Raw genomic sequence first — 17,844 nt, forward strand, 5'->3', positions numbered from 1 at the left:
AGTTTAATGAACATTCAAAATAGACTATTCATATGAACTATAACCTGCTATGTCTCCCTTTGTACACATAGGCAGTAAATTGCAGATTACTTTGATCAAACTCTGCAGTTTCAGATTGTATGACATCTTATGCTGCAGTCACTAGAACACTGCCACTTAATTATATGGAAACTCAGGAGGCAAAGACTCAAAATGGCATTTGCTGTGAAATGTCATTTGAGTTTTAACTCCCTGAATTACTGGGTTAGTCATTTTCTATGTTAAATGAGGAGGTGTCAATAGACTACCACCTGTAGCAACAAAGCTCTAAATAAAACTATTCTGAGTCGACCTCATTCAAAACTACATTCCACAATTTCTTAAATTACAAAATGTAAACTGCTGACATCTGAATTCCATTGGAAAAATGCTGTTTTCATCAATGATGACTGTTTAAAAGACTGTTTAACTATTCCAGCAATCATGTTAAGGAACTGTTGGATATACATTTTCATCACTGCATCAACAACAAAAACAGAGAAATTTGTCTGAGTCAATTTATTCAGCACAAAGTTTTCACTCTCATAGTGTGTTGATTTCCATGCTGCAAAATGCAGTTAACCAATCATTCATAGCAATAAACTCTTGCATTTAGTTTTTCATTCCCATATTAACTTTTATCCAGTATTTGTGAATAGCACCTAACATGGTAGGCTAGTATCTCTGAGTTAATGACAATTTTATGGAATTTATCTCCATCAGTTGACACTGTAAACAGAAGGGTGAAATGCCATCATCATAAAAAGCCTGAAGCTCACCAGCAGATATATCTTTTCCTTCAATTCCCTGGGGGTAAAGTAGCTTGCATTACATCTAGCAAATGTATTTAAGTACAACTGCACAATAAGCACAACTGAAAATATGCCTCTTTCACAGTAACTGACACTTCCGGGGTTTTCATTTTTTTCTGCATACTAATCATTAACAGTATTATACCAAAAAGCCATTTTAGTTCTACCCACACGTATGTTAATGTTTCTGAAAAGGGCTATTTTTTCTAATCTTTTAGGAAGTTTGTCGTAATCTTCCAAAATCTGGAGAAAACTGCAAAAAAAATTAGAGGTTAATTGTGAAGGAAGACTCGTGTGGAAAGGCAAACTTCCATATTAAGGTGCAGAACAGGATGTATGGCACAAATTCTCACTTTCTGCTATATTTTCTAGGAGCCAAAACAAAAATGACAGCATACATCTTTTATATCACCCCCATTCTGTCCAAGTGCCTTCTAAGATATTCCCCTCTACTTCTTTCTGCAGCAACTCTGCTAATCCAGACCTTTCCCAATTTCATCCCCCATCCTGTGACTCATTAGATCTTTGACTGAACTATTAGGGCCCCTGATATGTGCTGATGAGGCACCTGCCAGTTTCTCCCACTGAGGGCAGAAACAGGAGAGCAAGGAGGTGGTGTTCTTGTTATTTAACAAAGGTCATGGTATCTCAGAGTTGCCTAATAAGTAATCTAACTGGAGACTATCTTTCTACACATTTCAAAGCACCTCAGAGAAACCTGGAAGCTGGTGTCCTGTCTCCTAAGAGTGGAGACATCAGAAACAAACAGCCAAAGTCTGACCTTGACATACAAAGCAGCACATAGTCTCAACTGTGGATCTGCAAACAAGAAACAAGACAAGAATGACAAAGAGAGAGAGAAACTCTCTCTGGGTTAGGGATGTTTTTGTTAGTTTCAGTTTTTCTCTCACCTGAACAGTATCTTCCTGCCTCTACTCAGTAATAAGAGCTTAGCTGAGTAGCCAGCATTTTTTGTATATATAGTCCTCAATCTGCTGTTCTGTAGGACCACCTTCTGCTACCTTCCATGTAATTAGTCCTCAAGAGTCCTTTATCTTTTCTCCCAGCAAAAATTCCCAGCAACAATTCAATTTTAGCAAATATTGTACTTTTATACTGTCTATTTAAATAGAATGAGAGCATTCTTCCATCCTAATCAAAACCCATGTAAACACTGTTTTGCTGATAGGCATACAATCGACTTTACTTTAATGAGAAATTGTATATGAATCTATATTTACAACATTCTGTGGTTAACATTAATAACCATACTATTTAATAATATTTTGCTCCAATATTTATCTATAATAGCAGTATCTAAAGATCTATATATTATCAAGTATTTTGGTTAAAATCTAACAATTTTCTATATGCATTTTCTTTGGAGATGGAGAGGAAATGTTATGGGTGTTTTTTAAAAAACCAAAACCCAATTAAGACCTTCAGTATTGTACTCTGCCAAGTGTGAAATCTCTCATCTGATTAGAGGGACAAGAATTCAAACCTGAAGTCCTGGAGATTCTTCTGCTGCTTTGTAACTGTATATGTTAGTCAGGCTTTGGGTACAGCACAAAGGGAATGAAGGGGTTCCAGGATGCAAGCACACAGAATCGCCTCCACGAGGACCACCCTCACCTATCTCAGCTCCCCTTTCCCTGGCTGCCTGCAGTGCTACTACGTGGTGCAAATGCCAACAAATGCCGCAGTCTTGCAGACTGCATGGCCTTTGGAGTCAGAGAGACCCAAGCTTAATGTCAGTTTCACCACAATGTGATTTGTGTGCTGGGCAAAGAACTGACTTTACCCTCTGAGGACTTCAGTTTCCTCGTTTATGAAACAAAGATTTTTTTTCTCTGTCACAGATTCTGAAGATTAAATTACATAATATATCTAAAGTAGCTAGCATGCTCACTGAGAAACAATTACAATTATTCATAGTAAGACAGGTAATGTGCTTCAGTAGCGATTTGGAGGCAAATCTTAGAAAAGAGCAAGTACTTCTCCCCCTCCCCAAGTCAAGTCCAGCCTCCAGAAAAGGGCTGCAGTTAGACTTCCAAAACTCCTTGCAAACAATTGGGTCCTAAATGCCAGTATGTGCCCCTGGCATCAGAACCATGACAGAGAACTCTGGATACTAATGGCCATCAAAATATAAACTAGTCTACCCATTTGGGAACTTTTACAGGGCAGAAAAAAACTTCTAAATGCCTATGGGAATTCACATGTAAAACAGCAATCTTATACAAGTATTACATTCACATAGTTATAGCAAAAAAAAGTATAAAACATATAAAAGCATTTACTTTCCTAGATATGTCTGCAGAACTGGCAAAATATAAATAAATTCTCCTCGTCTAAAAGTTAGAAACTACGTAAACAAAATTAAAATAACTTTAGCAAGAGCCTTCATTTTAATGAAAATTGAATTTAAACAAAAGTTGTGTATCTTTTTCTGGCTCACAGTTGTACAGTAACTGAGTTCAAATCCTGGGTTCATTCACTAGTTTAGTGACATGGATTTTGCGCCCCTAGTTATAAAATGGAAATGATACTGCCTAAATCAAGGTTGTGGTGAGAATTAAGTATTACATGGGAATGTGTGTAAAGTGCTTAGCACATTGCCTGGGACATATACAGTAACTGCTTCCCACCATACAGATACTGAAAAGCCCAATCACTAATAACAAGTTGTTATATTTACTTTACGTTGTGTTTTTTATGTGAGTTCGCTTATGAGTAATGAGATGCAAATTCGACTTGAAAGTTTTCCCACACACGGTACATTTAAAAGGTTCCGCTAGCATGTGGCTCTTCTGGTGGCATACAAGTTCTGAGTCCAAAGCAAAACTTTCCTCGCATGTTTTGCACTTATGGGGCCTTTCCTCTGTATGAATGTTCTGATGGGAAATAAGCTCAGAGAAACAAGGAAAGGTCATGTCACAGTCAGGACACTGTAAGGGCTTGAATTTTGAGAAGGAGAAGAAATTGTCCCCATCATCGCTGCAGCGTTCAGAGTCCTCGTCGTGGCTCTTCTCGGAAAGGGCAGGATATAAGGACTGCCTGAAGCTCTTCATGCATTTAGTGTGCTGGTACTGGGGGCCTGATACGAATGTTTCCTCAGGCAAAGCAAGATTTGGTTTCTCATTAAAATGTTTATCACAGTTAGTAGATTCGTAGGCGTTTTCAGCACTGTGGCTTTTCTGATGCTGTGCCAATCCTGGGAGCCACATAAAACCTCTACCACATATGCTACATGTATAGGGCTTCTCCTTTACATGGCTATTCATGTGTCGGGATAGATGAGAGTGCTGACGAAAGCTGGCACTGCACTTGGCACACTTATAAGGTTTCTCACCAGTATGGATTCTCCTGTGTGTCCTCAGGTTGGCTCTATGATTGAAGATCTTTCCACAGTCACCACATTTATGTTTTTTCTCTCCTGAATGAATTTTCTGATGCAAAAGCAGGTATGAATGATCGCTGAAGTTTTGGTCACACTCAGGACATTTGTACAGATTTTTGGCTCCTTCCCAGGGAGAATCAAGAATTTCAGAAAGTGTGTTGGTTCCTAAATATTCAGAGAGTTCTACTAATGGGGTGTGGTTTTCAATGGTAACTAAAAGGCTGACGACCCTTCTCTTGTAAGTGGGAGTTCCACTTAATATTTTCGCTTCAGGGTTTCCAACTCCATCCTCAGAGGATTTTTCTGGGTAAGGGACAAGGGGTGCAGCCATGGGGTACTTTTCTAAGGCAAGCTCGTCAAGTTCCATAGACTCTAGGCTTAACTGCTGATTAATCTCAGGCTTGCCTTCCTCTCCTGTTGATAAAAACAAAAGAAAGCAAAACATAGACAATATCTTCAAGGGATACTGGGGAAAAAGTAAGCTAAGGTAGTTACAAAGAGGACCAGGAAACTTTAGAAGGGTTATTCTATAACCCAGACACTAACCACACAAAATCAGGACCAAGCAGACTCTCCTGGCCTCCCAGAAGATCCAGTTTTGGGTGAATATCCAAAGGTAAGGAGGAGAGAATAGCTATAACTAAGTCAGAGTCCAGTGGGATAGGTACTAAGGACAATCTCAGTAGCAGCTATCTAGAGGTGAACTTTTCCATCTAATCTATTTAGGCCTCAAGAGCCTTTCATTTTTGAAGCTATCTCAAGTGACAGCAGAACAATTAACAATTGGAAAAAAGATTAGGATTCATATTTATCAACAAAGAGAGGGGTTGGGCAGTGTCTCACGTCTGTAATCTCAGCACTTTGGGAAGCTGAGGTGGGAGCATCACTTGAGGCTAGGAGTTTGAGACCAGTCTGGGCAACACAGTGAGACCCCATCTGTACAAAAAATAATTTTTAAAAATTAGCCAGGCATGGCTATTTTAAAAATTAGTGGCACATGCCTATAGTCCTAGATACTCACGAGGCTGAGACAGGAGGATCACTTGAGCTCAGGAGTTTGAGATGTGCCATTGCACTCCAGCCTAGGTGACAGAGCCAGAACTTGTTTCTTAAAAAAAAAAAAAAAAGATGACAGCAAGAATGAGTGGGAAAGAAAATAATTTTTAAAAAGAGGCTGGGCGCGGTGGCTCACACCTGTGATCCCAGCACTTTGGGAGGCCGAGGCGGGCGGATCACGAGATCAGGAGATCAAGACCATCCTGGCTAACACGGTGAAACCCCATCTCTACTAAAAAAAAATACAGAAAATTAGCTGGGCGTGGTGGCATGCGCCTGTCGTCCCAGCTACTCGGGAGGCTGAGGTAGGAGAATGGCGTGAACCCAGGAGGCGGAGCTTGCAGTGAGCCGAGATCGCGCCACTGCACTCCAGCCTGGGCGACAGAGCGAGACTCTGTCTCAAAAAAAAATAATAATAATAATTAAAAAAGAAAAAAGAAAAAAAAGCAATCAAGTGAGCATTTTTCTCCCATAACAAAGAAACACACGGGTTATCAGAAATAGTTTTATTATCACCAGGAGAACTCTCCAAAATCTCTTTACTCCTCACTAAGGAAAGATCAAGGTAGAAGGCTGTGTGTACTGCATGAAAATAACAGCCAATCTACTTACAAGGATGGCTGACAAAACTAACATTCCTGTGTAATATTTTCCAAGTATTCTTCAGTTATAAAGCAAATATATCAATACAAAAGGAACTTTTCTTTCCAGAGAAACAAAGTTCTACAGTTTTCCCAACTCACTGACTAGAAAGGGCTGCAGTATAGTTCATGGGAATCCAAACAGTACCAAGTGGTTTTGCTGATTTGAGGGGACTGAGTTCAGAGATCAGGGACGCCAAGGCAGCTAGAATTTGAAAGCAAAACAGCAAAGAGGCAGCTGTTCAGAAAAAGAGCTCAGGTCATCTACATGGGGTCCCCTTAAGACTTTCCTGAGGCTAGGTACAGTGGCTCAAACCTGTAATCCCAGCACACTGGGAGGCTGAGGTGGGAGAATTGCTTGAGCCACGGAGCTCGAGACCAGCCTGGGCGACATGGCAAAGCCCCGTCCCTACCAAAAAAAACAACAAAAAAAGACAAGCATGGTAGTGCATGCCTGTAGTCCCACCTACTTGGGAGGCTGAGGTGGGAGGACTGCTTGAGCCTGGGAGGTCAGGGCTGCAGTGAGCCATGATTGTGCCACTGCACTCCAGCCTGGGTGACAGATCAAGATACTGTATAAAAAAAAAACAACCCTACAACTTTGGCTGAGTAGTAATCTACAAGTGCATGAAGAAACTACCCAATGCCGTGGAAAGAACCACCTAAAAGGAATAACAGAGCAATAACCAGTTCATGTTGCCTCCAGCCAAAGTGGAAAGACGTAAGACATTGAGCAGCAACGTCTACGGAAAAATATTGCCTTAGCAGTAACTCAAATAAGTCCTAGCAGAAAGGTTGATCTGAACCTATCCTAACAAAGCAAAAAAAAAAAGCACACCTTGAAACAGTCAAACTGATTCCAAGTAACTTAACTGCCTCCCACAACAAAGTCCAAAATATTTTTAAAAATACAACGAAATCCTGGGTCCAACAACATAAAATTCTTAATCTAACATCCAACCAAAATTTACCCAGGAAGTAAAGAAAATATAAAAAATATAACCCATAACTAGAAGACAAATCAATCAATAGAAACAGACCCAGAAATGACATCAATGTTAAAACTAGCAAGAAAAAAAAGTTTAAATAACCATTATAAATATACTCCATACGTTTACGCAGACGGAAGACAACATGAACATGATGAAGAGAAAAGTGGAAGAAACAAAATATGAGTTATTCAGAATAACTAGTTACTCTAGTTATTCTTTTCTGACTAGGATTGAGTATCTCAACTATTCCAAACTATTTAGAATAACTACTTAGAATAGATAGTTTAGATACTCAATCCTAGTCAGAAATAAAATCTAGTCAGGCACAGGAGTCCATCTGTGTATGGTTCCCCTTAGGTGAGTAAGGCATAGCACCCCTTAAGAGTAAATCAATCTCCAGTCTTTAGCAAATGATAGTGATCGATACTAATGGGATTTCCCAAGTAAAATTGTAAACTGCAACAAATGTTTGTGAAAGATTACCAAATACTGCCATCTCTTGTACTAAACCACAGGCACTGTACTAGACTGAATTTTTGTCTTTAAGAAATCATCTCGGCCGGGCACAGTGGCTCATGCCTGTAATCCCAGCACTTTGGGAGGCCGAGGCGGGTGATCACAAGGTCAGGAGATTGAGACCATCCTGGCTAACACGGTGAAACCCTGTCTCTACTAAAAATACAAAAAATTAGCTGGGCATGGTGGCGGGCGGCTGTAGTCCCAGCTACTCGGGAGGCTGAGGCAGGAGAATGGCGTGAACCTGGGAGGCGCGGTTTGCAGTGAGCAGAGATCGTGCCACTGCACTCCAGCCTGGGCAACAGAGCGAGAGTCTGTCTCAAAAAAAAAAAATCATTTCATATTTTAAAACTTTTTCTCTCATACAATTATCACCTCCACATAAATTACTGAGGGACAGGTCCCACTCCACCATACCAACATCTGGATAAAGCATGAAGTTCTCCTCCTAGAATTGACAAAAGTTCCAGATGCAGGAAAAACAATTGCCTTACCCATCAAAGCCGCAACCTCCAAAGACTCTTTTGTACCATCTTTGCTGAGGGACCTCTGGGCAGGGTGCAGAGTCACGCACTCCTCTTGAGAAAAATACACAGCCAGATCCTCAAAGAGCATTGGTCCCTGAAACACAAGAGCCTGCGTCAGCAGAAGAGGGTGGAGGGTCAGCCCCTCACTTAACCTAGGAAGGATGAAAAGAGCTAGAAACATCAGATGCACGGGATAAAAGGGCTTGGTGTAAAAGGTTCTTGAGTGCAGAAGTAGGGTAAATGGGTTCTAAGGGGTGGGGTGAGGGTTGGGAAGAAGAGAGTAAACATGGACATACATTTTTAGGCAGTGGTACAAGGACGGTGGACTGTGAGAATTATTGTCTATCTTGAAAGAGAAAAGATGAGGGAACAGCTCTTAGGGAGGCAACCATTAAGTGAGGATGCTCTAACAAAAGGAGAGGTTTGGGGCCGGGTGCTGTGGCTCATGCCTGTAATCCCAACACTTTGGGAGTCTGAAGGGGGGCGCAGATGACTTGAGGTCAGGTGTTCGAGACCAGCCTGGCCAATATGGTGAAACCCTGTCTCTACTAAAATTACAAAAATTAAGGCTGGGCACAGTGGCTCACACCTGTAACCCCAGCACTTTGGGAGGTGGAGGCGAGTGGATCACCTGAGGTCAGGAGTTCAAGACCAGCCTGACCAACATGGTGAAATTCTGTCTGCACTAAATACAAAAAATTAGCCAGGTGTGGTGGCGCATGCCTATAATCCCAGCTACTTGGGAGGCTGAGGCAGGAGAATCGTTTGAACCTAGGAGAAAGAGGTTGCAGTAAGCCGAGATTGCACCACTGCACTCCAGCCTGGGCAACAAGAGTAAAACTCCGTCTCAAGCAGAGCTTGCAGTGAGCTGAGATCGCGCCACTGCACTCCAGCCCGGGCGACAGAGCGACACTCCATCTCAAAAACAAAAACAAAACAACAACAAAAAAAACTCTGTCTCAAAAAATAAATTAAAATAAAAGGAAATTAGCCAGACGTGGTGGCATGCGCCTGTAGTCCCAGCTACTTGGGAGGCTGGGCCAGGAGGATCGTTTGAATCCAGGAGGCAGAGATTGCAGTGAGCCGAGATCGCGCCATTGCACTCCAGCCTAGGCGTCGCAGCGAGACTGTCTCAAAAAAAAAAAAAAAAAAAAAAAAAGAAAAGAAGAAAGTTGGGTAGCCCAGGAAGAATCATAAAGAGATAAAGGTTACAGGATTCTCCCAACATCCTTCCCTTTGCTATTTCCTCTCGTCTCCATGACACTCATTGCTAAGCTCACTCCAGCACTTCATCCAGGCCCACCCCACCTTCTCTAACGGTGTGATAAATGAATCACTTGGGATTTATTATTAACGAGTGTGGAGTCTAGAAATGTGCTTAATTTAAAAATTCATTCAAATTGGAGAAGTACCAAATCTGTAATTTTGGGAACCATTCCAGAAAGTCACTTTTAATCCTAGCACTTTGGGGAGCCGAGGTGGGAGGATAGCTGGAGGCCAGGAGTTCCTTGGCAAAGCAGCCAAGACTCCATCTCCATAAAGAAGTTTTAGGCCGGGCGCGGTGGCTCACACCTGTAATTCCAGCACTTTGGGAGGCCGAGGCGGGCGGATCACAAGGTCAGGAGATTGAGACCATCCTGGCTAACACGGTGAAACCCCGTCTCTACTAAAAATACAAAAAATTAGCCGGGCGTGGCAGCAGGCGCCTGTAGTCCCATCTACTCGGGAGGCTCAGGCAGGAGAATGGCATGAACCCGGGAGGCGGAGCTTGCAGTGAGCCGAGATCGCGCCACTGCACTCCAGCCTGGGCGACAGAGCGAGACTCTGTATCAAAAAAAAAAAAAAAAAAAAAAAAGAATTTTTAAAAGTAGCCAGACACTGTGGTATGCGCGCCTCTCAGATACTCGAGAGGCTGAGGCGCAAGGATTCCCTGAGTTTCAGACGGAGCTATGATATCAGCACTGCACTCCAGCCAGGCAAGCAACACTCCAGCGACAAGGCCAGACCCTATCTCCAAACAAAACAAAACAAACAGATAAGACATTGAGAAACTCTCTCAGAGATTCCTCCACAGGGCCCTGCTCCCAGTTGGTAGTTCTGAAAGAAGGAAGTTGGTAAACCACTATGTGTGTGGTCTTGGAACGAAGAACACTTGGTCAAAGGGCTATTTGGGGCTCAGGAGCACTCCTACCACAACAGGCATGCCCAACTCTCCTCCAAAGGAGGGGGTCAGGCAGAGACCGAAAGCAGCAATAAACTTGGACGAAAAAGGTACCTCGACTCACCTGGGCCTCGGGCGTCGGGGGCATGGACGCCATTTGGCGGGTGGGGAATGCCTTCTTCAAGACGCCACAGGGACTTCGTGACAAAGCTGCGGGGGGAGAGAACAGTTCTTAAAGGGACCAATTCCGCTGCCAAGTTCCTCCAGTACCCCTAGCCTCCCTCGATTCCCCCCGAACCCCCCCTTAAAAACCTACGCCGACTGCTCCTCCTCTTGGCCCGGCCTCGAAAGGGGCCCACTTACCGCTCTGCGGTTAATAACAGGCCTCGCGCTCCCTGACAGGAGCTGCAGAAAGCGACGCCCGACCGAGACGCGACGAAGAACGCAACGGCCACTGCAAAACTCCCACGCTCTCATGCTCCTTTACGCAGGAGCTGCGGGAAAAGCCGCCGGAAGCGGCCCGCCCCCAGCCCTATCCGCCATCCTGCCCTTTGATTGGTCGGAGTTCTCCCGAAGGGGAAGTCCTTCTTTTGTGTTGACCAATTGAACACCTTAACCGAGGACCTGTAGCCACTGGGCAGCTGCGAGAGGTAGTTTTCCTCCTTTTCTCTAAGCAACCATTTCCGCTTCCGCTGGCGGGGTCTCCTCCGTGAGCTCCGGGCCTGTTTGCCTGCTGAAGTAGAGTCTTAGGGTGACCCCAGGGGGACGTAATGTTTCCGAGAAGAAGGACAGAAAGAAGACTGGGAGACACCGGAACTCGAAAGAAAATCGGTAACAAAATGTGGGTTCGGCCAACAGTGCCCTGTAGGCCTGAAATTTCGGTCGGGCCAGAGCAAGGTGATTGAGAGGGCGGGGGTTCGGGCCTAGCCTGGGCTTGAGCTGTCCTTTGTGTCTTGAGCGGATGGTGGGGCCGTGGAACATGAAGGAGTATCTTTGTGTACGTTCACAACGTTCACATCGGTGTAGGCCAGGTTGCTGGACTCTGACTCAAAGTGTTATAGAGGCATTACGTATTGTACCCGCAGCTGCAGCCTAACCGAGCTGCGTCAGCTTCCTAGTCACAGAGGATCCCACGCGAGAATAGAGCCATAGGTTAGCGTCGTTGGACGTTGTTCGCCCCCGGATACCTCACATGCAGCCTACCCTAGAGCCAGTCATTTCCTATTGTGTGCTGGGGGAGGAGGGAGTGCCCTGGTGTAGAGATTTGGAATTGGAAAATTGAGCTCCTCACCAAGCTCTGCCACTGATTGGTTGGTAATGTTGGCCAGTTTACAACTTTGCTTTCCTCAGCTGCAAACAGCTCAGAGTGCCTGTCTGGGCTAACTCAGAGGGTAATTTCAAAGATTATAAGATAATGTAAGTGAAAGAAATTGCCAATTTATAAAGGTGTTTGGCGAAAAAAAAAGACGAAAATGATAGGTACCTTGATAGAAAAGCCTGAAAAGTCTCAACATATTTCCTTATTCCAGTGCCAGGCACATTCCTGTATCTAAAAGCTTAATGAATGGCTGCATGGTTATTAAAACAATATTAGGAGATTTGACAACTTAGGTAATGTGATTTTGTGGAATATCTGATAGGATAGTTTCAGCTACAAGTAACAGAAAACCCACCGAAAGGATGTTCAAAGAGCAGTTACAGGTTGGTTAATTTGGTGGCCCAGTGACAACATCAAGGTCCCAGTGCTTCTGTGCCACCCTAAGCATGTTGGTAACGTTGACAATAGAATCCAGGTAAAATATACAGACATGTATTGTGTCATGTACCCATCCTAAACTAGTTATTACCAAGAATAAATATCATAATTGTTTGGGGCCCATCATGCTTCAGCCCCTGTCACTAGGGGAAGGACCTAGCCTCCCTTGATAATCTACCTGCACAAAATCAGGGCTTTGTTACAAATGAAAAAAAGAGATGTGGAAAATAAGTTAAATAAGAAACTAGCAGTATCTGCCACAAATGATATCTCTTGACAGCTAACTAAGAGCTAGACCTTGTGGGGATGGATCACAAAAGAGGTAGCTGTGAAGTCCCAGTAAAGGTGCTTCCAGGACAGGTGGAAGAATGGTAAGAACAAACTTGCCTACAGGCTAGACCAGTCCAAAGCATATATGTTGAAGAAGAGCTAATAGCCTGTATATGAAGGTGTAAGTCAAGGAGATGTTCATGGTTGAGTCACTGTGGTGTTCACGTAGTCATCTTTCCTTTCTTGGTTTGTGCTTATCTTTTTTTTTTTTTTTTTTTTTGAGACAGTCTCACTCTGTAGCCAGGCTGGGGTGCAGTGGCACAATCCTGACTCACTGGAACCTCTGCCTCCCGGGTTCAAATGATTCTCCTGCCTAAGCCTCCCGAGTAGCTGGGACTACAGGTGCCCACCACCACGTCCGGCTAATTTTTTTTTTTTTTTGTATTTTTAGTAGAGATGGGGTTTCATCATGTTGGCCAGGATGGTCTCGATCTTGTGACCTCATGATCCACCTCGGCTTCCCAAAGTGCTGGGATTACAAGCATGAGCCACCGCGCCCAGCCTATTTAATGCTATTCTTACATCAGCAATGTCTCATTGTGGTCTGAGATTCTCCTTATCTGGATTTGTGGCTCTTTCACCAAGAACAAGAGACTCCCGTGGCTCTCTTCTTTAAATCCTGTTGCTATAATGACAAAGAAATAAACACAGTTTCCGATGCTTTGAAATGAAGCATGTGGTATTAACTCAGTGGATTACCAGAGAGAGAGGTATATACCTGAAATGGGAGAGGAAAAAATCTTCCCTAGACTATCTTTCCTAAGAGCCATCAAAACTATAAACAAGTGGACAAAGAAGGAGGAAGCTTGAAAGCTTTATCTTCCTGAAAATAAAGAGATGACATACAAAGTCCAAGATAGACCAAGATTGAAAAATTAGACCACATTATATCCCTAACTCAATTTTGTAAAAAATCACAAATGCTTGACTGTATACCCACTATATGTTCAAGTAACATATTTTAATCATCAAAATTTAAAAATCCTTGCACGATAATCTTTTGCAAGTTTTTCCATTTCTGTCTTTAACATGGTACCAGTAATAACAACTACAACCTGTTTGTATTGAAATTATTTCTATAGCCCAGCATCTGCTTTCTCTGAAAATTATCTTTTTAAAAATAGTAAAAATAACATCATTACAAAAGCAGTATATGTGCATTTCAGAAAGTTAGGAAAGGCTGGGTGCGGTGGCTCACGCCAGTAATCCCAGCATTTTGTGAGGCCGAGGTGGGCAGATCACAAGGTCAGGAGATCGAGACCATCCTGGCTAACACGATGAAACCCCATCTATACTAAAAATACAAAAAATTAGCCGGGCGTGGTGGCAGGCACCTGTAGTCCCAGCTACTCGGGAGGCTGAGGCAGGAGAATGGTGTGAACCTGGGAGGCGGAGCTTGCAGTGAGCCGAGATCGCGCCACTGCACTCTAGCCTGGGTGACAGAGTGAGACTCTGTCTGAAAAAAAAAAAAAAAAAAGAAAGAAAATACAGGGGAAAAAATGGCACCACATTCCTGTCACCCAGAGATCACCACTGTTTACTCTTTATTATTTGTTTTTTTTTTTGAGACAGTCTCACTGTTGCCCAGGCTGGAGAGCAGTGGTGTGATCTCTGCTCACTGCAACTTCCGCCTCCTAGGTTCAAGTGATTCTTGTGCCTCAGCTACCAGAGTAGATGAGATGATGGGCGCATGCCACCACAACCATTTAATTTTTGTATTTTTAGTAGAGATGCAGTTTCGCCATGTTGGCCAGGCTGGTCTCAAACTCCTGGCCTCAAGTGATCCGCCCATGTCAGCCTCCCAAAGTGCTGGGATTACAGGTATGAGCCACCGCACCTGGCCTGCTCACTGCAACCTCCATCTCCCGGGTTCAAGCAATTCTTCTGGCTCAGCCTCCCGAGTAGCTGGGACTACAGGTGCGTACCACCACACCTGGCGAATTTTTGTATTTTTAGTAGAGGACGGGATTTCCCCATATTGGCCAGGCTGATCTCAAACTCCTGACCTTGTGATCTGCCCGCCTTGGCCTCCCAAAGTGCTGGGATTACAGGCGTGAGCCCCTGCCCCCGGCCCCTATTCTTAAGTATATATCTTTTCCCTAGTGATTTTTATGATGATGCAGCTGTATATTGAAATGGAAAGATACTCATTTTTGGGAGTAAAATTGGTTATGAAACAAAAACAATAACAAAGTTGCTTTTGAAGACTATGCGTTAAAATGGTAGTGGTAGTTATATTTTTAATTTTTATGGGTACATAGTAGGTGTATATATTTATGTGGTACATGAAATATTTTGATGCAGGCATGCAATGTGTAATCACTTCAAGGTAAATGGGGTATCTTCCCTGGCGATGTTTAACATGATTTCCAGAATGAATTGCTCACTACGTTTGGTGTGTTTTCCATTCCCAGATGGTACTGCCTTTTAAGGTCTATTACCTAAACATAAGTATGGCTCTGGTTCTTACTGCCTTTACCGTATCCTTCATGGGAAGTTGATACTGATCGGAAACTGACACAGAGCCTTCTCACCTACACTAAGGGGGCCTAGGTAAGCAGGATTATCTTTCTCCCAACTTCAGCAAGAGGTTTTCTTACTGGTGTTCAGAATGCTTGATTGAGCCGTTAGAAAACTGTTGCTACCTAGTCTCCAGTCTTATAAGGGGACAATGGCTGCAAGTCATGCCTGCAAGAACAAGAGGCTCACACAGTTTTGAAATTAGCACAACTTCTAGCTGGATAGGAGTCTTTTTAGTTTCATTTAGCCTTGAGTTGAAACTAATAGGAGTCTTTTAATTAGAAAAAAGCTCAGGGCTCTAAACGTACCTTCAACATGTTAATTCTGTTACCAAAAACTGGCTTGGTCTGTGTTAACTCCCAACAGAATTCTTTTTCAGTCACTGAGGCAGAGGTGCTTCCAGAGAAAGATTCTTGACCTACTCATACTGAATAATTATCGTTACTAGAAGCTGCAACCAAAGACTCCTGGAGGGTAGTAAAAGGTACAGAGAATGCAGGTTAGATACAGTGAGGACAGAGAAGAAATGATGGGTTGGAGGCTGGGCGTGGTCACTCACACCTATAATTGCAGCTACTTTAGAGACTGAAGCAAGAGAATCACTTGAGTCCAGGAATTCGAGGCTGCAGTGAGCTAGCATTGTGCCACTGCACTCCAGCTTGGATGACAGAGCAAGACCTTGTCTCAAAAAAAAAAAAAAAAAAAAAAAAGATGGGTTGCTTTGTAGTTTAGAGAACTACATGTTTAGATAGTTAATTTTTCCCCAAAAGGGCCCATCAGACTGATACTCTGAGATCCAGGGTTTGTCTGACACTCATTAGCCTATGAGTTGTAGAGATGGGATGGCCAGGAGTGAAGTGATGGCCTTGTGTCTTTCTCCCCTGCAGCATACAGAAAGGCTGTACCTGGAGGAAGGAAGTGCGGAGCCAGCCTGAGTTGGGAGAAGAGCTCCAGAGAGTGAGTCAAAGCGCTCTGTGTCCTGCTATTAATGATGCCCTCATAGTCAGAGGAAGCCTACTTAAGTGAAATCCATTTTTGACCTGTCAAGTATTAAATATTCTCTTAATTTTTAGTACTGAATGATAGAAGGCGCCTAGTGAAACAAATGCTTTCACTTTTTTGCTAGGAGGGTAAATGAGTATATTCTTACGTTAGGTACACAGGGATACAGTACAAGTATGCCAGCCTCTTTAAACTATAAAGAAGTAAACAAGATTTGGTTTAAGCATCAGTCTCTTGTGAGTCTGATGGGTAAGCCCAGTCTCAGGGCACACTGACAATGTTAGTGGAGAACGAGACTCTCCCAGTGTGCTGCCCTGACCCTCTGAGATTGGTCTGTGTAGCCATGTGGTGGTCATCCTGTGCCACCTCTGGTTTGGTTCTTATCAAAGGAAGCAGTATCATCTGTGGTGATCCATCTTACACACTTCCATTATTTTATACCAAAGGAGAATTTCTTTGGTTAAAAATTTATTTTTCATTATCTACTCATAAAGAAGGAGCCAAAGGGCTGGGCGCAGTGGCTCACGCCTGTTATCCCAGCACTTTAGGAGGTGAGGCAGGTAGATCTCTGGAGGTCAGGAGTTCGAGACCAGCCTGCCCAACATGTTGAAACCCCATCTCTACTAAAAAATACAAAAATGTAGCTGGGTGTGCTGGGCGTGGTGGCTCACGTCTGTAATCCCAGCACTTTGGGAGGCCAAGGCAGGTGGATCATGAGGTCAGGAGATCGAGACCATCCTGGCTAACACGGTGAAACCCCATCTCTACTAAAAATACAAAAAATTAGCTGGGTGTGGTGGTGGGCACCTGTAGTCCCAGCTACTTGGGAGGCTGAGGCAGGAGAATGGTGTGAACCTGGGAGGTGACAGTTGCAGTGAGCTGAGATCACACCACTGTACTCCAGACTGGGCGACAGAGTAAGACTCTGTCTCAGAAAAAAAAAGAAAAATTTAGCCAGGCGTGGTGGCGCCCAACTGTAGTCCCAGCTACTCGGGAGGCTAAGGAAGAAGAATTGCTTGAACTTAGGAAATGGAGGTTGCAGTGAGCTGAGATCGCACCACTGCACTCCAGCCTGGGTGACAGAGCGAGACCTCATCTGATGTGGTTTGGCTGTGTCCCCACCCAAATCTCATCTGCAATTCCCATATGTTATGGGAGGGACCCAGTAGGAGGTAATTGAATCGTGGGGCAGGTCTTTCCCATGCTGTTCTCATGATAGTGAATAAGTCTCACGAGATCTAATGGTTTTTAAAAAGGGGAGTTTCCCTGCACAAGCTCTCTTTTGTCTGCCACCATGTGAGACATGCCTTTTACCTTCCACCGTAATTGTGAGGCCTCCCCAGCCACGTGGAACTGTAAGTCCATTAAACCTCTTTTTTTTGTAAATTGCGCAGTCTCAGGTATGTCTTTATCAGCAGTGTGAAAACAGACTAATACATCATCTCAAAAAAAGAAAAAAGAAGAAGAAGGAACCAAAGAAGAATTTCTTTGGAAGCAAAATATTTGGAAGCAAAATATTTGGCTCCTGACTGAAAGGGTTTGATCCATGCATACATTAATAAACCCTTCAGATCCATGAGTTGGGATAATTCACTGTCCCTTGTGCCAGTCTCATGGAGCTTTTCTGCTCTTCTGGGAGTGCTCCTGGGGTGGTCTGGAGGCCTCTCAGGCAGAGCAGAGGCTGGTCAGCAAGCCACAGGGCTTGCCATGAAGTGGTTTGTTCATGATTTGTTTCTGGGACCCTGGGAAAAATGTTTTCAGGGTCTGCCTAGAAAGGCTGGTTTTGGAAGCTTCTGGATTTCTTTCTGGGTGAGTCAGGAAAGTTGTGCTCCTGCTGGGCGCAGTGGCTCATGCCTGTAATCCCAGCACTTTGGGAGGCTGAGGCAGGCGGATCACAAGGTCAGGAGATCGAGACCATCCTGGCTAACATGGTGAAACCCCATCTCTACTAAAAATACAAAAAATTAGCCGAGCGTGGTGGTGGGCACCTGTGGTCCCAGCTACTCGGGAGGCTGAGGCAGGAGAATGGTGTGAACCCGGGAGGCGGAGTTTGCAGTGAGCCGAGATCGTGCCACTGCACTGCAGCCTGGGTGACAGAGTGAGACTCCGT

At 43.8% G+C, this 17,844-nt stretch overlaps 2 protein-coding genes across 12 annotated transcripts in view; one reads left to right on the forward strand and one right to left on the reverse strand.

The window, feature by feature from the left end:
• Window positions 1-2,007: 2,007 nt before the first annotated feature.
• On the reverse strand, window positions 2,008-11,242 carry ZNF597 (zinc finger protein 597). Of its 5 annotated transcripts, none has more exons than XM_009430135.4 (4): window positions 10,490-11,242; window positions 10,251-10,336; window positions 7,933-8,059; window positions 2,008-4,647 (listed from the first exon to the last, which is right to left on the reverse strand). In XM_009430135.4, exons 2-4 carry the CDS (start codon window positions 10,281-10,283, stop codon window positions 3,533-3,535), a joined length of 1,275 nt encoding a protein of 424 aa, XP_009428410.2. In that variant the 5' UTR covers window positions 10,284-10,336; window positions 10,490-11,242; the 3' UTR covers window positions 2,008-3,532.
• The window catches only part of NAA60 (N-alpha-acetyltransferase 60, NatF catalytic subunit), a 40,640-nt gene continuing 33,485 nt past the window's right edge, over window positions 10,690-17,844 (forward strand). For 2 of the 7 annotated variants that reach the window (XM_063796554.1, XM_054668789.2), the window contains exons 1-2: window positions 10,824-10,957; window positions 15,620-15,689. Coding sequence is in view for 2 of the 7 variants with exons in the window: in XM_054668789.2 (XP_054524764.1) it covers window positions 10,897-10,957; window positions 15,620-15,689 (131 nt within the window). In the remaining 5 variants the exon portion in view is untranslated. Of the gene's footprint in view, window positions 10,777-10,823; window positions 11,024-11,454; window positions 11,543-15,619; window positions 15,690-17,844 lie in introns of those variants that run through there. The other 5 variants (XM_063796556.1, XM_054668790.2, XM_054668788.2 and 2 more) reach the window with 5 other exon arrangements.

Source organism: Pan troglodytes, chromosome 18, assembly GCF_028858775.2.
Source record: "Pan troglodytes isolate AG18354 chromosome 18, NHGRI_mPanTro3-v2.0_pri, whole genome shotgun sequence".
Classification (NCBI taxonomy): domain Eukaryota; kingdom Metazoa; phylum Chordata; class Mammalia; order Primates; family Hominidae; genus Pan; species Pan troglodytes.